Raw genomic sequence first — 23,084 nt, 5'->3', positions numbered from 1 at the left:
CCAGTCATGAATAGTTATTTGTTCAAGTCTTCCCTTATGTTATTACATAATGATTTATCATTTCTCCTTAGAAGTTTTGGACACTTTTTTTTTTTATTATTGTTTTTGTATAGGAAAGATACTGATTTTTGTTTTGGGTTGATCATTTTGCATTTATGTTGTTTGAATCTTTTGTTGGCTCTAGTAATTTGTCATTTGTTTCTTATGAATTGTCTAGATTGATGGTCATATCATCTACAAATACTGACAATTTTGTCCTTGCCAACAAATTTAACCCTTGCTGCATTTAATTGTCTTGTATTTACTGGGTCTCCCAGTATGGTTTTGAGTAATAGAGGTGAAAATATCTTTTTTCTTGAGGCTAGTGGGAATACTAACTCTAGATTTTGACATATATTCTTTACCAACTTAAAGAAGCTTACTCTTATCTTTTACTAGTTTTTTTTTTTTAATGAATAAGCGTGCAATTTTACGTGATGGTTTATAGACATCTATTGAGTGATCGTAAGATTATTCTTCTGTAATGAATTAACCTCATGATTTACATGAATTTCTAATATTTTTAATGTTAGATCCTCCTCCCATTCCTGGGGTGAGTCTTACTTGATTGAGAGAATTCTTTTAATCACTCCTATAGTCAATTTACAGCGATTTAATTTAGAATTTTTAAGGTAATGTGTAGAAGAAGGAAGATTAACTTATGGTTTTCTTCCCTTGTGTTGGCTTTTTATGACTTTAGTGTCAGGGTTATACTAACATCATGAAATCAGTGGAAGTTTCCCATGGTTTTTAATCTCTGAAACAGTTTCCATGGAAATTATGTGTTCCTTCACCATCTGGTAGAACTTGCTCATTAAGATTGTCTGGGCAATTTTTCTTTGAGCATAGAGTTTTGACCAATGTTTCAGTTGTATGGTTATGCTTTTTCAGGTGAATTTTGGGTAATTTATATTTTCTAGATATTTTGTTTTTCAGGTACATTGTCAAATAGATTGCTATGTAATCTCCAACAAGTTTTAAATCTCGTATATGTTATTATTATCTCTTGTTAATTTGGCCTTGTTTTCTTAATTGATCATACTTGCCAGCATTTGTTCATTTTATTGTTCCTTCAATAAACATTTTTGGTTTAAATCAATGAAATTTTTAAAATTTTACTGGTGTGTTAAGTTTTACAAATTTTTGTTGTTGCTGATTTATTTTATTCCATTGTCGGTGAGCATAGACTTCATGGTAACCTCTTAAGATATATCTCTCTTCCTTTCCTGGCTTAGTTTGTATTCAATTTGATTATGGTCCACTTGTGTATGAAAATTACATGTATTCATTATTCTGTGTATATGTCTAATAATTCGTTCATTGTGATAAATTATACATGACATAAAATTTACTGTTTTAACTATTTTTGAATGTTCAGAGACAATTCAGAGACATTAAATTTATTCATAATGTTGTGCAGTCATTACCACCATCAATCTCCAGAATATTTTAATCATCCCAAATAGAAACACTATATATATTCAATAATAACTTTAAGGTAATACTTCTTCCCTTGGCTCCCAGAAACCATTATTTTACTTTCTTTCTCTATGAATTTGACAATTCTAGGTACCATAAGTCAGTGGAGTCATGTAATTTTTTTTCCCTTCTGATTTGTTTCACTTAGCATAATGTTCTTCATGATTCATCCATGTTGTAGTATCCATCATATTTTTTGCCTTTTAAAGGCTGAATATTATTCCATTCTATGTATATTTCATTTTGTTTATCCATTCATCCATTGACAGACATTTGGTTTCCACCTTTGCCTATTCTGAATAATATTGGAGTGAACACTGGTATACAAATACCTGTGTCTTTCGATTGGAAAATTTAGTCCATTTACACTTTTTAAAGTTTTTATTTAAATTTCAGTTAACATACAGTGTAATATTATTTTCAGGTGTACAAGATAGTCATTCCACACTCCCATAGAACATTTAGAGTAATTATTGATAAAGATGGACTTACTGTTTCTATTTTGTTAATTGTTTCTGGTTGTTTTTTATTCCTCTGTTTCTCTCTTTGAGATATGATAATTTTCTGTAGTGGTATGCTTTGATTCCTTTATCTTTCATGTATCTACGTTAGGTTTTTGCTTTGTGGTTACCATGATGCTTACATAAAACATCTTGTAACAATCTGTTTTAACAATTTATTTTAATCTATTTTATAGACTGAGAACTTCCATTGTATGCAAAACTCAACATTTTTACATCCCCCTGTTTTATGTTTTTGTTGTTACAATTTACATCTTTTACATTGTGTATCCATTAACAAATTTTTGTAGTTATAGTTATTTTTAGTACTTTTTTTGAATCTTTATATTAGATTTATACATTGTTTACCACTGCCATTACAACATTAGAATATTCTGAATTTATATATTTACCTTTTCCAGTGACTTTTATATGTTTACTTATTACTATTAGTATCCTTTTGTTTTTGCTAAAAAAAATCCCTTTAGAATTTCTTATAAGGCTGGTTTAGTGGTGATGAACTCCTTTAGGTTTTGTTTGGAAAACTGATTATCATTCCTTCATTCTGAGGGACAGCTCTACTAGGTGGAGTATTCTTGGTTGGCTATGTTTTTCTTTAAGCATTTTAAATACATTGTGCCACTCCCTTCTGGCTTGTAAAGTTCCTGCTGAAAAATTTGTGATAGTCCTATGGGGACTCTCTTGTATGTAACAAATTGTTCTTCTTATGCTGCTTTTAAGATTCTCTCCTTGTCTCCAACTTTTGGCAATTTAATTCTAATCTGACTCTTTGCAGGTCTCTTTAGATTTTTTTACTTGGTACTTTCTAGGCTTCCTAGATCTAGATGTCTGTTTCTTTCTCCAGGTTAGGGAAGTTTTGGGCCATTATTTTTTTACTAAGCTTTTTTCCCCTTTCAGTCTCTTTTTCTTCTGAGACCCCTGTAATATGTATATTTACTGCTTGATGGTATCCATAAGTCTCCTTAACTCCTTACTTCCTTATCTTTACTCTTTTCATTCTTTTTTCATTTTCTCCTCTGATCTGATAAATTCCACTGACCTGTCTTTGACTTTGCTGATTATTTATTCCACTTGATCTAGTCTGTATATGAATTCCTCTATTAAATTTTCAGCTCACTATTATATTTTTTAACGATTTTATTTATTTATTTGAGAGAGAGAAGAGAGAGAGAGCACATGGTGGTGAGGAGGGGCAGAGGCAGAGGGAGAGTAGACTCCCTATTGAGTGGGAAACCCAACATGGGTCTCGATCCCAGGACCCCAGGGATCATGACCTGAGCCAAAGGCTGCTGCTTAACTGGCTGAGCCACCCAGCTGCCCCCAGTTATTGTATTCTTAAGTTCTGTGATTTCTGTTTTGTACTTTCTATCTCTTTGTTGAAATTCTCACTTTGTTCATACATTACTCTCCTGGCTTTGGTGAGCATCTTAATGACTATTACTTTAAACTGTCAATTAGGTAAAAATCACTTATCTCTATTTCATTAAGATCTGTTTATGGAAATTTATCTTCTTGTTTGTTTGGAACATATTCCTCTGTTTCATCATATTTTTTGACTCCCTGTAATTTTTTTTTTTTGCATTATATAAAAATGTCATCTCTCCCATTCTTGCCAGAGTGGTCTTGTGTAGAAGATGAACCATATCAGTCAGCCTGCCCTGAGCTTCTAATTTTATCTCAAACCCCTGTAATTACCCAAGTTCAAGTTACCTTCTTTGTTCTTAGTGGCTCCCTTAGGTGAAGCTAAGACCTATTAGTATCCTCTAGGGGAGGCTTACAGCACCTTGATGCAGTATAATTAGAATCCAGACCTTCAAACAGCAGCTGGGAGAGTATGTTCCTGGGAAAAACTGGGAGATGGGAATTTTTGCCTGCTCACTCTGTGCCAGGACTTGTTTTATGGTCTCAGTAGAGTGCTCCTGTGCCCCCTTAGGAATTGCTTCTTTGTTTATCACAATCCTGTGGGACTTGTGAATAGAAGCCTCATTGGTTCTCAGATCCAGGCCACTGGGGGACCTGTTCCTTGGGCAAAACTACAAAAGCTGGCATGCAGGTGTGATTACAAGCTCCTTCTAAGGAGATACAACTTAGAGTAAGCTGGAGGGAAAAGGTAGGGGAGGTCCCATTAGCTCCCAGTGTCCTAGAAGGGTCACAGTCATCCTTCAGGTGTGTACCAAATTAGAAGCCTGATTCTCAGGAAGCATTTTTTAAAAGATTTATTTATTTTAGAGAGAGAGTGAGAGAGAGTATGCAGGAGCAAGGGGATGGGCAGAGGGAGAGGGAGAGAGGATCTCAAGCAGAATCCCTGCTGAGCACGAAGCTGGACATGGGATTGATCTCACAGCCCTGAGATCATGACCTTAGCCAAAATCAAGAGTCTGGTGCTCCATAGATGGAACCACCTAGGCACCCCTCAGGCAGCAAGTATGCAGATAGACCTCTTTCAGACAAAGACTGAGAGTTTTGCTTGCCCCCTCAATAGTGAGCTCTGGGGGGAAAGCTGTAAAAAGTGCTCATGTGTCCCTTATAAGCTGCTGCTTTGTCTGCTAGTCTTACAGGTCTGGTGAACACAAGAACCTTTTGTTTTCAGTGTTAACTGCCTGCTCCTGTGGTGGGGGTCTTAAAATTTGGGGTGCTAGATGTGGTGTTCGACCTGCGAGTTGGGGATTATCTCCCAATTGTATGATGCTATGCTGGGGTTGAGGTTTATGGCAAGAGTGTGTCTCAGCCTTGCCCACCTCTTTAAGATGTGGGTATTTTCTCATCTGCCTGATGTGTCAGAATTGCTCAGCTAGTTTCTGGATTTCTCTCAGTGTAAATCACTCCATGGATAGCTGTACATCCAGCATAGCCATAGGAGGAGGGTAGTGTAGGAGCCTCTTCTGTTACTGTCTTGATAGCCTGTTCTAAGATTGTTTTGCCCATTTAGGTTCCCTTAAGATTCCATAATAATTTTAAGATAAGTTTTTCTATTTTTGAAAAAAAGTCATTGAGATTTTAATAGGGATTGCATTGAATCTGTAGATAGCTTTGGATGGTATTGTCATCTTAGTAATATTAAGTATTCCAGTCTATGAATATGGCTGTCTTTCTGTTTCTTCTTTAAACAATGTTTTGTAGTTTTCAGTATGTAAGTCTTTTCCCACCTCAGTTAAATATATTCCTAAGTATTTTATTCTTTTTGATGCTATTGTAAATGGAATTGCTTTTCTAATCTGCTTTTCAGATTGTTCACTGTTAGTGTATAGAAGTGCAACTGATTTTTGCATGTTGATTTTTTATCTTGAAACTTCGCTGAACTTTTTCATTAGTTGTAATAGCTTTTTGGGTTTATTTTTGTAGAATCTTTTGTGCTTTCTACATATAACATCATTTCATTTGTAATCGGAGATGAGTTTTCAATTTGGATGCTACACCTATTAACTTTTATTCAGCTATATTATATTCTTACTTTTGATCTTTCAGGTGTAGTTTTCTGGGCATATATGTTAAATCTCTACTGTAATAGTGAATTCTAATTATTTTTTTAAATTATAGTGTCATTTTAAGCCATCTTGTTCTTGAAAATATTGAGCTCCTGAAATTGACACTTGGTCAATTTCTATCAACCATTACTAAAGGAGTACATGCATGAAGTACTAGTTTTTGAAATATTTGAAGAAAAAAGAAACATTTCTTGAAGATCTACTTTGTATCTGGCACTGAAGAGACAAAAATCTTGAAGATTTCATTCTAGAGATGGGGACACCCACTGCTATGCAGACATGAATTTGTGTCATGTATCAGAGAGCATGAAGACATTAAGCTAGAGGAATGTGTGAATCCCTGCACTATATTTACTACTATACTTACCAGTGTGTGCCTAGGACCAGTTACCTAATGTCTCTGCTCTTTGGTTCCTCCTTTGTAAAATGGGAAGAATTTTTCCTATTTAGCAATATAGGTTAAGCTCCTCACATAGTGAATTTTTTTTTTGCACCAAAAATTGGATATCTTAAAACATATAGATTGATACTGTCTAGATCGTGGGTTACAGAAACACAGAAAATGAGTGACTGACTCTGTCAGGGTTAGAGTAGCCTACATCAGTCAAATATGAATTGTGATGAGAAGTCTGAGCTTACCCTGGGCAGCACAGTTCAAAAGTGGGACCAGAATCTGAGCACCATTTGGACTGGTCCAAAGCTGTTGGTCTCCTGAGCTGACATGGAGCTAGAGCTTGAGGAAAGAATCAGGAGGACACATTCTCAGCAGAGAAAACAGCTTCTGCAAAGGCACAGAGATGTAAAAGTATGTGCCATGTTGGAAGAACAGTGAATAGAACTGTGCCGTTCGTAGAGTAGTAGGAGTTACGCCTGGAAAGTAAAATGAGGTCTGATTGTCAAGGGCCTTCTTTGGATTTTAGTCTGCAAGCAATGAAGAACCACCAAAATATTTTGTGTAGTGGAGGGACATATTAGTGTGCTTGATGAGCCAGAGGGGACAAGGCCAGAATATCACATGCCAGTTAAGAAAGAAGCTTCTGCAAAATCCAGAGCAGAGACATGAGGACTAGAAATGAGGGCTTATTAGTAGAAGAACAAGAATGCAGAGTGAGACTATTAGCCATTCCAGAACTTTTAGCAGGACCCTGGCTCCTCAAATATCACTTGAGTTCTCTGATTATACCAAGAGCCAGTTAGTTATTTGCTTAGTTATTTGAAAGTCCTCTGATATTCCTTCATATGCTGTGTGGATTTGGATGCTTAACTGTAGCCTCCACTGTTTTTAATTAAGTGGGATATCTAAATTTTGAAGCAGGCGACTTGTCTGTTTAAACAAAACTGGCCTTGTCTTTATCACTACAATTTTTGATTCTTTCAGGAGCGTGCATTGCTTAGATCTCAAGAATAGAGATTGGAAAATTTAACTTCATTGACCAAATATATTGTGAAGCTTTTGTATGCTTACAAGAAGGAAGGAGCTGATGCTTTTGAGCATCTTCACCTATTCATTTGGCGTGGATACAGGATGGAATGGAACTTAAGAAGTTAGGACATCCTGTAACTTCTTTAGCATAAGGAGAGAGAGACACAGGTGTCAAATAATTGCTGATCACACGCAGAGTATGCATGGATCTTAGGTGATGCAGATTGAAGGACAGAACTAACCATGGTGGGAGGAGCATGAGAAAGAGAGGGGTTATTCATGAAACTTCTAAATGTAAATGACCAAAATGCCCTGGCAAAAGAAGCAGGGGGAGCAGTGTCCTGGCGGGTTGCTATAAGATGGGACAGGAGTTCAAGTCCTCCTGAATGTTTTGCTCTGGCCACCTTTCTCTTTCAAAAGAGCTATAATTATTTCTTTGGTTGTCTTTGGTCTCATCTTTACAGCCTATGGGGTGTCCACCCTCATTTGCTCTCCCTGGTCTCCACTGATATCCCCCTTGCCATTTCCTTGTTCATCGTCTCTTACCCTCCGGTTACCATTTTTATTAGAAAATGAAAGACTTCAGTGATTATATGGGAGAACTGTGTCCAGCTGCTCAAACCCACCCGATGTCTTTTTTTAGCTTCTCCCCATTTAAAAATAAACAGTATCAGGTCCCACTTGCCAAGCCTTTGTCAGTCTCCAGCAGCCATTCCTCCGGCCCATCTGCTCCCCCAGATGCTCAGCCTGTCCCCTCCTCCCAGCTTGGCCCCACATGCAGTCCCTCTGTGGACGAGGGTGGGGACCCACTGCACACAGCAGCCTGCAGCCTCACAGCTCCATCTGCCTCCCACCCTCGCAGACATTCTGAGAGTAACTTCTGACCCAGATTCCATGGACTGCACCAAACCAGCACCCCACTTGTTTGCCCCAGCCCAGGTCCTCTGATTTCCAGGGACAGGATGCCGACTGGAAAAGAGAAAAGAGTTTCCATAGAGATAAGAATAAACATAGGAGCTGACACTTCACAGCAGGAAATGCAAACTGGTTTGACAATTTAGTTCTGCCCTAAGGTTTACTTTGTTTGGGTTAGTTCCTTGTCTTTGGAAGCCATTGTTGCAGAGGGAAGTTTAAAGCATTGCTAGACTGTCCTTATACAGCATTTCTACACAGCACCTCTTGTTTCTTGCATCAAAGACCCTGACCTCAAACAGAGGAATTAGAGTTCTACCCTGGGCCTGCACTTCCAGGTGTTCTAAAGGGCTTGCTGTATCCAGACCCAAAGTCCAGTACCTACTCTTGGGCCTGAAGAGTGTCATTAAAGTTAGAGTCCCTGAGGGAGAACTGGTCACCCCAGTGTAGGAAGCGATATTTTCTGACCTGCTCTGCCTCCTATTCTTCTTCTTTCCTCTGGGTCTGAGTGGTGAGAAGGAGAGGAGCCTTGGAACTGGTGGTAAACTATGCCCATCTGTGATTGGAAGCCCAGGAGGCTCCTCCTTTCTCAAGTTTGATGCCAGGGGGTGGCAGGTGTGTTGAGGGGTGGTGTTCATGCTGGGGCACTGTAAAGAGCACTTTCCCTGACCTGGGATGCCTTTCTCCCTATGAGGGAGGAAGGGAGGTTCTGTGCCCCCACCCATAAGCCAAGAGGGAAGTTGGCTTTATAATGAATATAGAAGAAAACATTTTACCCATGCTCAAGAAGCACTATTGACATTCTGGGCAGGACAATTCTATCTCACACATTGTCAGTATGATATAGTATGTATACTATCCCTGGACCCTGCCCATCATATGCCATAATTTTGTCCTTGAGATGACCAAAAGTGGTCAGCAATTTTTAAGCGTCCCCTGAGGATCATGCCATTCCCAGTTTTTTGCTGCCAGGATATTGGATTACCATCACCTGCCTCATGTATCCTCTGAGAAGGGACCATGATTAGACCAGACCTCTTTTTTATCCTGTTATATTTGTGTTAAAATCAAATTCTATTTACTGATCATTGCCTAATCTGACCAATTGGCAATTCTTATTTTTATGCCTCATGACTCTTCATTGTACGCTAACTTCTATCCCCATTTGGTTCAGTCTCTCACATAAATTTTCCTACCAAGGGATGAGGTGGGGGGGGTGGTTAAGCACCTCAACCATGACTAACATATGAGGCATGGTCCCTACACATGGACGGACAGCCTGTCTCCTAGATGTGCAGGACAGGGGTGATGACAACACTTGTTATAGGATACAGAGGAGAGTATATAAAAGAAATCAAGAGTTGAAAGTGAGAACCTTGGCCCTATAGCCCTAGAGATTCAGGAAACTGGATTTATTGATGGAGCTGGCCTTGCCCAGGTGACTTCTTCTCACTTAGGACCCCTAAGTATGGAACATACGTCTATCATGTAAACCGGTTGCTGAAGCCAGATGGTTCCCAAGGTAGAGAGAGAGCCCCAGTGTCAAAACTGTCACCTTCTATGGTGTCTTCAGGGACTCTGAAGAGGAGAGACGAATTACAGCTGAGATTCACATCCCCTTCGCTGTTAACCACACAGGCCCCTTTTTTGCTACTTGGCCTATCATTCTTCTCTCCCACTGATTCACAATGAAAAGAAGTGATGCTCAGTCAAGTTTGCTCGTTCTTGGCAAGGCTAATTTTGTCAGTTCAGAGGATGGGGCTGTTAGTTAAATCAGGTTTTTGGATTTTCTTCTTCATCGCCTACTTTGTCTCCCACCTGCTCCCCCTGGGGGGTAATAAAGAACTGCCTGTGAGCATCTTGATTTCTCCTTTCCATCTTTCTAGTTCATTGATTACAACAGCCTACACCTTTAATGTTCTTGCTTAGTTTTTACAAAATTAACTCTATAAAAATTGAATTGTAGTCCTTCATTTCTAATTTTAGACATCCTCCCTTGTCTCTAAGATCAGAGGCTCCTTCATATTTGGTATTTTGACTTTTCTTTGCCTAAGTAGAATTGGGAACTATTGAACCACGTAGCCAAGTAATCACAGAAGCGAAGGAAGATCATTGGAACTAGGGCCTCAGGTGCTGGAAAGAGGAGCCCTATGTCTCAGGCACTCACTCTCCCCTTCGCCTCCTCCCTTGCTCTGCCCCTTGCCCCTCAGCTCTGCTTCTGACTAGCCTGGCCCTTGCCCCCTACCAGGTCACCCAGCGACATAGCCCTGCTTAGAAATACAATGATACAATGCAAAGAGCATTTTCCACTCTCAGTGTTTCTCAGTCAATTATTTAATAATTGTAATCATTTCCTGTAAAAGGAGAACCACTCTGAGCTTAACCAAGCTATGTGCATTCTCTGTCATTGACATTAATATGGAAAAGATTACATGGGGCCTTTGAATTCCCCTAGCTGGATGTAAGCCTGGAGGACACGGATGGGGTCAGAACAGAAGTCGGAGAACATCTGATTCATCCGGTCCTTTAGAAATCAAATGTATTATCAGTGGCCTTGTACCTGGCGAGAATTATTTGGACACGTTTATGCCAATTACAGCAATTTATATTTTCATGATTTATTATTGGATTTTCCCCCACCCCCCTGCTTCCTTTCACCCTGCCTCCCCAGTTACTGCTAATTGAGTCAGTAATACCCAGAAAATATCTTCTCCTGCTCTAAAATGTGGAAACCAATAGATTAACATCTCCTTATTCTGAGAGGTGAAGAGTGCTGAGTTACAAGCCTGCTTTGTCCCTATTTCTCTTTCATTACCAGTTTTTATACTGTATAGTTATCTCTTATCTGGTCTTGCTTGACAGTGTCCCCTGAACATGCTTGTGGACTCTTAGAACAGGGGAGAAACTAGAGGTCATCCTGCCTGGTAGCCACTAGCCAGGGACATGTCAGCATCATCTGAGAGCTTTCCAGAACAATCGGGTCCAAGAAAATGACTCAGTCAGTACCTATTATATAACTTATCCATGAGAAGGCCACATTTTCACAGATGAGGGCAGTAAAACCATTCTCCGAGGTGATGATGGAGGAGAATGCCATGGATGGGGAGTTCTATGATAGCAACTGGATCTGAGCATATAGAACAGAAACGGGCTGGCAGGAGAGGAAAAGGAGAAGGGGTCAGAAATTCATTTCTCTAGGTTTCCAGAGGACAATGGCCAAGGCTTACACAATACAATGGCCCCAGATGATCCATCGCACGGTTGCCAGAACTAAGTAAGCCCCCTACTGGAGACACCCTCTAGCTTCTTCCTTCTGCCTATTAGGAATTTAGGTAATTCAGATTTGTTTTTTTTTAATATTTGTTTGTTTACTTATTTACTTATTTATTTATTAGAGGGGGAGAGAGAGAGAGAGAGAGAGAGAGAGTGAGTTGTGTCCTTGTGCTGGGGGAAGGGCAAAGGGAGAGAGAATCCAAGCAGAGTCCCTGCTGAGCATGGCGTCTGACAAGGGACTGGATCTCACAACTCTGAGATCATGACCTGCGCCGAAATCAAGAGTCAGACCCTTAACTGACTGAACCAGCAGGCACCCCCAGATTTCTATTTGTAATTGGAGCAAGCTGAAATCAGAATGCAAGTGACCCCAGAGATGTGTAGGCTTCAGGAATATATTCAGGAAGAGTCTCCAGACCCTTGGCTCCTTCTTTTTTCTGTGTCTTTGAATTAGACTAATGTATGGTCAGAAACCTTGGGGCCCTGTGGCCTGGCTGATGCACTATACCTGGTCCTCATTCCATACATGCAGTCCCTAAGGACAGTCCCTGTGGATATACTGAAGGTGTTCACACACTCCAGGCACAGCACTGTGATCTCACTTGGTAGGGCCACCAGAACAGCCAGTGCCAAGCAATAAAGGCTTGCTTGCTTTATGCAATCCCGAAGAAGACATTAAAAGGGGAGTAAAAAGTGCAATGAAGACCTCAGAAGGATGAGCAGAATTCTTTACCATCAGTTCTGAAAAACCCCTCTCCATTTCCTGTGTATTCGGGTGCTGGGGCAGGTGACCATTTTCTGACGCTGCTGCAGGCTCACCCTCAGTGGGGTATGTACCCTGAGCTCTGATTCCAGGAAGGAGGTCAGCTTGTGCTGATTCTCCTGCACCCTCTTAATGGGATTCTTCCTAATAGTGGGTTGGATTGACAGGGTGGCTTCCCAGAGTCAAGTTAACTGGCCCAGAGGATCACCTTGATCGTGATCTCATTACATGGAGTTGTGTTGGTTATCAGGGTAGTTCTTGTACGTGTAGGTTTACACGCAGAGAACGTGTGGACACATTCCAGCCAAATCCGAACTAGCCTCAGTTCTTGTGTTGCACATGTCAGGGAGAAGCCCATTCAGCAGTAGGAAGGAACAGGTTGGTGGGGGGGGGGGTGCATCGCTTCTTTCCTTAGACCAGAGTGAGCATGTCGCTGGAACAGAACTTTTGAGAGCTGTTAGGTGACATCCGAGCCCAGGCTCGGGTGGGCACCCTGGGCTGGTACCAGACAGGGGCCAGGGGGCACCCCAGCACTATTTTTCTGCCCCTGTGATGAACACTGCCTGTCTTTCCCCGCAGATTCAGTTCCTCTCCCCACAAGCCCGCCGTCGATTCCACGCTGCCCTCGCATCTTGTTCCACCTCCATGCTGATCTTGTCCAACCTGGTGTTTCTCGGGGGCAGTCAAGTTGGGAAAATCTACTGGAACAGGATCTTCATACAAGGTGAGTTGCCCAGCAGTGCTGTTTTCATCTTGTTTTCCACGAATGCCGTTGGTACCTCGAATGGATTTAGGGGGAGGCATTCATTGTTCTGTTCATGGTATGAGACCCGTGAAATGCGAACCAGAAACAGTTCCCTGTGTTTAGCCGTGACTTTCAGGGTCCCCTAATTGATATACCTCTTATCTATCACACGTGGCACTTAACATTCAAAGGTACTATCCTAACTCTTCTAAACTCTACCTTTACCTGCTATTGTTACTGCTCTAATTTTTAAACTTTTTCCTGATCTTCCTTCCTAACCATCCCAGCCTTGGGGATACTGCAAAGTCGGACGTTGTTTCATTTACCACTCTGAGCATCTTGCTAGGGAAGGTCCTAGAAGCCCCACTATGCTCCCCCACAGCTGTGGGCATGGCACCTGGCTTTGCCACAGCTCTTTGTTGTGGATGTTTCTGTCTGAATGCCGGGATGCCGACACTAGTGGCTAGCCTTATGTTTAATGTGCATTATGTGTCATGTCCCAGTGTCCGCAGCAAAGCCACACCTGCAGCAGGTAAAATGCTAGTCTGTGGGAATTACTGTGAAAACATTACATTTATAATCAGTCAACATTTGTTTATGGTCCCCATTTCCCACGGGCTGGAACTAAGAGTTCTATCGTAGCCTTAAGAGAACTGGGAGAGTGGGAGCTGCTTACCAAGCAGTTGTGCCAAGCAGTTGTGACATGACTGCACGCCCAGGCCATCATCTCTACATCTGGGTCCCTGAGGAGCTGGCAATGCTTTCACTGCAGCTATTTTCATACCAGAAATAACGTTGGTACAGCTGCGTGATCCCAGAATGCCAGGTCACAGGTCTATAGGATGGCAGTTTCGGGGAGCCAGGCTCAAAGGGGTCATGAAAGAGCCCTGCTCTGCTTTCCCTTCATCATTACAAAACCCCTCTTTGATCTTGCTTTCTGAGAAATGTCTTAGCTGATGGTTTCTGAAAAGACAATGCCATTTTTAAGTGGCAGCTGTCCTTTAATAAAGATGGAAGCTAATGGGGTGCAGAGGATCTAAAGATAAAAACACTCCTTGTGGTAGGCGATAGTGTCCTACTTTTCTTGCTCCAACCACAGTATGTAGCATGATGCCAAGAACACTGTGACTCGGGGGAAATGCTGACTTGGGGTTTGCTGGTCACATGAGCAAGAAGGCTCCCATCTTTGCTTCAGGAAATCAAACATCAGGTGTTTGCTACTTCCGAGTCACCGAGAATATAGGATTAAAAAAAGAAGCCCACTCAAATGTAGGAGCCAAACATGCAAACAGAAATGTGTCCACAGACTGAGGCAACCATGGTGCCAGATGCATGAATGAATTTCTAGAGGTCACAGGATGGAGTGGCTTACCTCTTCCTGAAAGTTAGATTTCACAGAAGAGATAGCATTTGCATTGGAGTTTCAAGCAGTAAGTAGGAACTTGCCAGGTGGAGAAGGTATGGATTTAGGGGTGTATTTAACACTAGCTGCGATGTCAGATAACTCTAAAGTCTTAGTAATCTTTCCCCATAGTTCTCACAGTTTAATGTGGGTCCAGTGGCTTTTTCTAGACTGTGATGCCAGGACCTAGAATGTTCCTATTTTGATTCTCTGCTGTCTTATCCTGGTGATCATGAAGGAGAAGAGAACATGAGGATGGTGCACAAGTACTAAATACTCGGGCCAGTAGTGATGCGCAGTATTTCTGCTCACATTCCATTGGCCAAAACAAATCATGTGACCAACCCATGTGCAAGGTAGGGAGATGTGGCGAAGTACACAGGTATTAGTAGGTTATGGCACAGTAGGAGAGGGCCCAAAAATCAGTTAAAAATGTGGGTCAGACTATGAAAAACAATACAGAGTTTCATCAACAAATTAAAATAGAGATACCATATGATTCAGAAATTCCACTACTGGAAATTTAAAGAAAATGAAAACACTAACTCAAAAAGATATGTGCACCCCTATATTCATTGTGGCATTATTTACAGTCCCAAGATATGGAAGCAACCTAAGTGTCCGTCAGTAGATGAATGAATAAAGAAGATGTGGCATATACACAATGGAATGTTATGTGGCCATCAAAAGTCATCTTGCTATTTGCAACATAAATGGACCTGGAGAAGTGAAATAAGTCAAAGAAAGGCAAATGCCATATGATTTCACTTATATATAGAATCTGAAAAAACCAAAATATACAAAACACCAAACAGACTTGTAAATACAGAGAACAAACTGGTGGTTGTCACAGGAGATAGGGGTTGGGGGGATGGGCAAAAAAGGTGTTGGGGATCAAGAGGTACAAACCTTCAGTTATAAAATAAGGAAATCACAGAGATGAAAAGTACAGCGCAGGGAATATCACTAATATATATGATGATAATGTTATATGGTGATGGATGGTAACAGTACTTATTGTGGTGGGCATGGCATAATGTATAGAATTGTTGGATGACTATGTTGTGCATCTGAAACTAATATAACATTGTATGTCAACTGTAATTCAATTATATGATTTTTTTTTTTTTAATATGAGTTGAGTTGGGGAAGATGGAACTAAGAGCTATGGGAGTCAAGGGCATACAGGCAGGTGATGTCACAGGAGTAGCTACAGTTAGCCAGGAAATAGGCACCAGGTGAGAAGAGAACGGGGGCGGGGGGGGGCACCTAGGCATGCATTTAAAGGGTCAGAGGGGGAAAAAATAAAAACCCTCCACTTCTTCCTTGGGAAAAAAAGCTGGGTGGGGGGGTGGGCAGAGGAAAGATAGCAGCTATGTTCATTCTGTTTCTCAGAGGCATAAAGATCAAAGCATGGTTTGCCCGGCACCCTGTGGGGTTAACATCTGGCATGCAGGGGTTGGGGCTCTGAGAAAACCGGTCTGTTTCTGCCACACGGGTCCTGCTATGGCCTATGACTAGATATATGTTGTGTCCTTGGAGCCAGGTGCCCGAGTCCCAGAGACCAAGTCTCCAAATAGGGAAGGCTCTATGGAAGCGGTCTTCTCTGGGTTCTGAGGCCAGGGAAGCTCAGCTTACGAGGCATTTACTGTGTCGGAGGTTCTTTAAATCAGCCTGGTCCCATCTCTGTCGATCTGTCCCATGGGCCTCCTGAGTCAGGGAGTGTCTAGTGGGGATTTGGCAGTTGCCTCGTTTGTCTCTTCCCCACTGTGGGTCTTTGTCTCTGAGTGAATCTCAGTATCTCCCGGAGGAAAATAAACCAGATGGTGCCAAATCCCCCATCCTTGAAAACTCTGGATTTCTCTTCATAACTAATTTGATTGACTTGATAGAAGATTAGTATGAATATTCATGATTGGGTACAAAAAAATACTAATGAGTTTATAGGATGCTTCCTCATACTCTGCTGGGGGTGTTCTATTAGCTTTCTAAAATTAAAAAAAAAAATCAGAGTTCTGAAACTCCTCTGGCCCCAGTGGTTTCAGATTTGGGACTGCTGACTTGTACATGTAGCTGCTGGCAGATGAACCAAGACTGTAACACCCTGGTTATCTCTGGCCTCTTCCTTCAGTCTCCTGGAACCTGCCATTCCAAGACCCATCTCTGCTCACTGAAGAGCGTGCAGCAAGCGAGTGAGCGATGGGATGGAGAGTTCAAGCTCAGTACTTAGATTCCCCAGTTTAATGGGAAGGCGGCCCTTCCCTGGGGGGAACCAGCCTGGCCCCTGTGCACCTTGATCCTTGATGGGCTGGGTCCTGCTGCAATGACAGGAGCTGTAGCAGGTCCCCCTACCAGATCTTGCCTCAGTGAGTCCTGGAAGAGCAGAGAGGGGGCAGCCAGGTGTCTGAGGATAGGGATCACAGAGGAGATTGCCAGTCCCCCCAAGGTTGAGGGGCTGAGAGGATACAGCCTCACTAGTTCTCAGGGAGCCTCCTCGCTGCATCATTGATATCCCTAGAAGTATCTCATGATGAGCTTGGAGAAGTTGTCTTAATGTCACTGTCTCTCCCATCTCCGCACGGATTTGTTTGCTTTAATCCACAAAGCTTATTTTAGTAGCGTACGTAAAAATCTCTAGACCGGTCTCTCTGGGGTTGGTGATACCAGGCTGTAGAACCAGACCCTTCCCTTTCTGCTGTGCACACTACCCCACTGCCCAGAAAAGTGGACCATGGCAGCCTAGGGTGGGAATGCTAAGTGGCCCTCCGAGGGCTCTGGTATGCGTCACATACAAACCATTTTTAGAAAGTGTTTTCTCCGCCATAGAGATTGAAGAAGTAATGTTCAATCAATTGTCAAAAATAAGAATCTATATCTTTGCCTTTTAAAAAGGAGAGAAAATGAGTGGGAAATATCAGAGAGGGAGACAGAACATAAGAAACTCCTAACTCTGGGGAACAAACAAGGTGTGGTGGAAGGGGAGGTGGGTGAGATGGGGTGACTGGGTGACGGGCACCGAGGGGGGCACTTGATGGGATGAGCACTGGGTGTTGATATACTGTGTGTTGGCAAATCGAACTCCAATTTTAAAAATATACAAAAAAAGGGGGGGAGTCCCCAGACCTGGGGTATTGAAATTTACCTCCAGCAGCTTGAGGAATGTGAATGTTTGGGCCTTTGTGCCTCAGATATTTAAGGAGCTTAGCTGAATCCAGGGATTTGAGAAGAATGTGGTCCGGGGATCAGTCCCCGGCCTGCTCTCAGAGGGACCCTGCGGTGCGTGCTTTGCAGAGGCAAACTCAGGCTGCTTCATACATAACTCTTTGGCTTTCAAAAGCATTTGTTGATGGAAAGAGCTTTCTCATGTCTGCCTTAAATCCTTGACATTGAAGTATAAGTTCATTTCTTGAACAAGCAGATGATGACTGTTCTGTAACTCAGAAATATCAGTGAGTTATAACTCCCAAGTCTACAAGACCAGGCTCCATAAACCAGCTGTGTCTCAGTGTCTGCAGTGCCCTGCAGTCCTGTGACAGCTGGGGAGAAAAGGTATTCAGCAGGGATCCATAGATGTTGGGATCTGGCCTTGAGGAGGCCGAGGACTTTGTTAGTGTTGTTTGGTGCAGGATGGTGTTCCTTCTGGAAAAACCATCCACTTTTGTTAGTAGGCAGGGGCTCTATAAAAAATAAAAGGGCTTAATCATTTCCCAAGGAGTAGGACCCTCGATCTTGTATCTGGGGCTTTGCAATGCCAGGAGTTTGGCAGAGACATGGCATCCACCAGACCATCCCCTGCCTAACTTCTCCACACACACACACACACACACACACACACACACACACACACACCTGTTTCCCTCCTCTTGTTGCCTGATCTAGTTTGCAAACCCCATCTCAGCACTTAGCTTCTGGGGTGGCCCTGTGCTAAGGCAATGAGAATTTGGTTCTTTTCCCTCCAGATTGCAATGAGAGAGGAACTAGTAATTTTTAAATGCAGGTCAGAACCTTTACACTCCCTATATTCGCTTACTATTTCTAGCTGAAAGAGAAGAAAATATATTTTCTTCATGATTACTGGCTTGTCCAGGCAGTTTATTTGTCTCCTGACTCAAATGGTTCTGGACAGGCATTTTATTTAAAGCTGAGCTGAGTTTCACACTGGAAATTCAGGAAGGCTGTGGTTAAATAGAAGCTCATTCCCCTCATATCTTGTTAAGTTCTTGGGACTAAAATTTCATTTTTGATGAGAGAAGACAGAGGGCAGTGGTCAGTGTCTCAGGGGCCTTCCGTTGTGATTACTTTGTCTCACTCTCTTCACTAGTCTTTTTCTTCAAAGGGAGTTTCTGTTACTCCTATTGATTCTGCTTCTGCCTGACTGGATCCCTTGCAAGTTCTAGAAGAGTTCGAGGAACAGGAGCTTCCCACCCATCATACTCTAGTGGTAAAGTTGATTTGTAGATTTAGGTTATATGGTTGATCCATGGTTACCTATTGGTCCATTTATGGCCATTCTTGGAATCTGAATTTTCGAACTTCAGAGGTCAACGTCTATCGATCCCTGCTCTTCTTTACTCTATGCCACATGCTCACTCAGATGGCATGGGTTTTTAAAAAAGTACTTCAGGCCAAGTCACTAGGACACAAGACAATAGTGAGTAGGATTTCTTATTCAGCAGTGTGCCTGGGGTTATGTTAAAGCTGAAAGAATTTCTAAAATATCTAGAAAGGAATTTGAATCATAGTACATTTAAATACTACTTTTTGTGAGGTTGTGAGAAACTTTTTCCTGTTAACTAGGAGTTTCTGTGAATTCATTGGAAAAAGAGTTTTATGGAATATTTTAAATTGGTCTTTAAATAGAATATCATATAAATACTAGTAGAACTTAGATTCAGTTAATCAAATAAAAACAATTTTGATTTTTACTATTAGCATGTAATTTTTGAAGTCTTTACTTCTCACTGCCCCCAACCATAGATGTACAAGGTAATATTCAAGAGTATTTTACAATGAAGTCCTTATGTTATACACCTGAAAATAATACTATGTTATATGCCAGTCATATCGCATTAAAACTGGGGAGAAAGGGGGGGAAGTATATTACAAATATGTTAATAGAAAAATCAGGGGATCCCTGGGTGGCTCAGCAGTTTAGCGCCTGCCTTCAGCCTAGGATGTGATCCTGGAGTCCTGGGATTGAGTCCCACATCGGGCTCCCTCCATGGAGCCTGCTTCTCCCTCTGCCTGTGTTTCTGCCTCTCTCTCTCTCTCTCTCTCTCTCTCTCTGTCCCTCATGAATGAATGATAAGTAAATAAAATCTTAAAAAAAAGAAAAATCAAACTAAAATAACTTTAAAAATTTAAGTTAAGTCCCCTTTGTTTTCTGTCTAGCTGCTCACCACATGATGTATATTCACTTTATACAAGAATAATTGCAAAAGGATTCCCAGACCTGTACTCTAAGACTCACACCAGAAAATCACTTGGGATTTTAGTGCATGTGTGGTTTCTGAAATGAAGCACACATCCTAGAATTTATGTTATTATTAGTTTATATGACTGCTTACGGCAGTCACTATTATACCTTCTGCTATGGGTGCAGGGGGAGTTCAGCACCAGCTGTGCGAGCACATGCCAGGTGAGGATGAAAGGGGAGTGCCTCTGATCTTTACCCACTGCTTCTGGAAGGTAGTACCTCCTGCAAGGAGAAGGGCTAAAATGGTAGCTATTTTAGTTTTTATCACATGTGCCAGTAGCCAAGAGCCAAGCCACACCCTTTTTACCATACAGTCTCCACCAGTCACTACTGAGCATTTGTTAAAAGTATTAAAAATGAAAGGTATATAATATGCAATTCAGTAACATTTTGTAACAGAAGGAAATTCAGCAAGAACTATCATCAGGTGTCTCAGCTTCCGGACAAATTCATTTGTGCAGCAGGACCCATTGTTGGGTTTGTTTCCATTTACCATCGCACTGGGCACTGACCACCTGCCCTATGCCACCACCTGCATTTGTTTCCTCTGGTTGCTGTAACAAATCATTCGATGGCTTAAAGCAATACGTATTTATCTCTTACTGTTCTGGAGGCCAGAAGTCTAAAATCAGTCTTGCTGGACCAAAGGCAAAGTGTTGGCAAGACTGGTTTCTTCTGGAGGTTCTAGGGTAGAATCTGTTTCTTTGTCTTTTCCAGTGTCCAGAGGCCACCTGCATCCCTTGGCTCATGGCTGACCCTCCTCCTCTTCAAATCTCTCTCTATGTCCCTCTACTTCTGTCATTACCATACCTTCTGTCTGATTTCCTTGTGTCTCTCTCCTAAGGAACTTATGGTTACATCAGGCCCACCTGGATAATCCAGGATAATCTTCCCATATCAAGACCCTTAACTTGGTCAGGTCTGCAAAGTCCCTTTTGCCAGGTAAGGTAACCTTCATGGGTTTCAGAGATGAGGATGTGGTCGTCTTTGGAGGAGCCATCATTTAGCCTGGAATAGCACAATAAGGTAACAACAGCTATCAAACAGAACACCCTTCTGTGGCACCTCTGTGATAGATTCTTCCTAGAGAGCTTTGATTATAAAATAGCAAATTGGATATGCCACTAGCTTCACTAAAATGAGAATCAGCCCGTAAAAAGAAATGGTACTTGAATCTCACAGAAGTATACCTGTGAGCTTTGTTATCTTGAGAGTTAGTAATATAGGGGAAAGCTGCAACTTTGCCTACTCAGCTCAGTTCCCCACTCTTTGGGATCAAAGCTCTCCCACCCCACTCTCAGCCTGTGCCATTCTGGTGGGACACACCGTACACCTGACATCTAGGGTTCAGCATGTGACCAGGGCTGACTGGTCAGTATGGCCCATCTCCCCATGCGGAGAAATTCCAGATTATCTGGTGGAACTATCAGGAAAAACATTCTTTCCTTTGCTGTTGTAGAGGTGTCAGCACACTGGGCTGGAGCTGCTGGCAGCCCTCTCACCACCACTGGTGAGAGCCTAGTGGCAAGGAAAGCCAACTCCGAGGAAGGCAGAGCTGCATGTTGGATGCCATATTTTTTAGACAACCCACTGCCACATATTTTTAAGCCCCTAAATCCAGGAGTTCTTGAAGCTAACATATCTGTGTACTTTCCAGTTACAGGAATGTATGTATGTTTGTATTTATTTATTTCAACTCATGATGGGAGACAGTTGACAGTTCTCCAGGGTTCTCTTGTGTTTGTGTGTATCTTTTGATTCTCTTTCAGACCATATTGGTAAGAATGTTTGTATAACAAATACCTCTAGAAGATGGAGATCGTATCTTTCTCTAAAGTAAAGGGAATTTGTTTATTCAGTATGATAAAGGTAATATAACAATTCAGCATAATAAAGGTAATATCCTGCTCTGGGACAAAAGTCAGGCATGCTTACTGCTTATTATAAAATATTTGGGTTTCCTAAGCCTGGGTTTACTCATCATAACTCACTGCCTGTGCAGGCATCACCTGGCCCTCTTTGCATTGCATTTTGGGCCAAGGGGCTCAGGGAAATGGCACAAATGCTCTGGCTACTGTTTTTGGTGTGAGTAACAAAGTCCTTTGTCTCTGACCTGAGGGTCTCATGTCTTCTGCTCACATCCACGATATTGCGATAAGCTAATTTGTTGTTTGCATCTTAGATCCTTCACTGACTGACAATCCAGTTTGGCTGGGTTTCTGTCACTTGTAACCAAAAGCAGCCTGATTAATGTAGATTAACCTAAAAACTATAGGTAGAACATACCACTCTGACAGGTTTTTAAGGGAGGGTACTTGGAGAGATTCATTTTTTTCATATAACCATTTTTTGGCTTCTGTTCTCCCTAATAAAGTTTGAAAAATTGTGTACCCTGTTATACTTTTTAAAGTGGGCGTCTAAATTCTTCTATTGACGTAGCACAATGTTTCAGAGAAATTACTGACCAGAAAAGACATATCATACCTCTAGAAAGAAAAAGCATAGTGTATTTCAATTCCCAATGTGTACCTTCTATATTCTTTCCCTAAGTAAAAACAAGACTCTACTGAAAAAAAATAAAAAATAAGTTCTTCTATTGTAAATTTAAATAAATATAAAAGATCTCATTTTTGCCATAATATATGAATATCGATATTTAAAAATAAAACTGGTACCTTTAAATAGTATCGATTATAAATGATTTAGTGATTTGCTACCCACCATCATCCTTTTGAAAATGCATATGGGCAAGATCTTCTTTCACAGTGATATTTCCTTGATCTACTTGTATTTCATTTCTCCCACAGAATTTTGTCATGTTTAAAAGTTACTTCCTTTGTCAGCTATCCTGCTTCTCCGCAGCATTGTTGTGTTGTTTGTTTGCGATTACATCAGGCTGAAAACGTAAACATTTCTCCTAGGTTGAGTCATCATCACAACCATTATTAGTGCATAACTCAAAGTAGTACAAAGATGATACCAATGATAAGTAATTATTAAACATAAAGTGTAAAATTATTAAACATAAAGTGTAAAATTAAAATGTATTTCTCTTGAGATGGATAATGTAGGAATTTGTGGTTATTTGAGTAAAGGAATTATGTAAATATCCCTTTATTTTGTCCTTGTTTTCAAGATTTTTATTAAGAATGTTTGTATAACAAATATCTCAGATATAACAAATATAACAAAGCCCAGAAACAAGCACATATCATAAGAATTTTCTCTAAGTGAACACACATGTGTAACCGGTCCGGTACCTATTCTTATGACTCTACCAATTGCTACCTGCCCTTAGGTAACAACCTCTATTCTGGCTTCTAAATGCATAGCTTTTTGTTAGGGAGCTTTTTTTTTTTTTTTTAAATATGTATATAAATAGAATCACATGCTATGTATTCCTTTGTGTCTAGCTTCTTTTGCTCCATATCATGTTGAGAGATTCATGCATATTTTTGAGTGCGGTTATAGAGGTTTCCTGCTTAGTACTGTAAAGCATTCATTCTGTTGTGCGAACATGTTACACTTCATTTAGCCATTCTGTTGTTGATGGACACAGCAGCTCC

The 23,084-nt window shown here is 41.2% G+C and overlaps 1 protein-coding gene across 4 annotated transcripts in view; it reads left to right on the top strand.

Annotated features, from left to right (window-relative positions):
* HHAT (hedgehog acyltransferase) overlaps window positions 1-23,084 on the top strand; it is a 308,869-nt gene that overhangs the window by 245,091 nt on the left and 40,694 nt on the right. For all 4 annotated transcript variants that reach the window (XM_072733345.1, XM_025982284.2, XM_025982283.2 and 1 more), the window contains exon 11: window positions 12,475-12,619. In XM_072733345.1, coding sequence (XP_072589446.1) covers window positions 12,475-12,619 — 145 coding nt within the window. The remainder of the gene's footprint in view (window positions 1-12,474; window positions 12,620-23,084) is intronic.

This window comes from Vulpes vulpes, chromosome 13 (genome assembly GCF_048418805.1).
Source record: "Vulpes vulpes isolate BD-2025 chromosome 13, VulVul3, whole genome shotgun sequence".
NCBI classification, from domain to species: Eukaryota; Metazoa; Chordata; class Mammalia; order Carnivora; family Canidae; genus Vulpes; species Vulpes vulpes.
The sequence above is the reverse complement of the archived record's forward strand: the minus strand, read 5'-3'. Positions and strand labels throughout refer to the sequence as shown.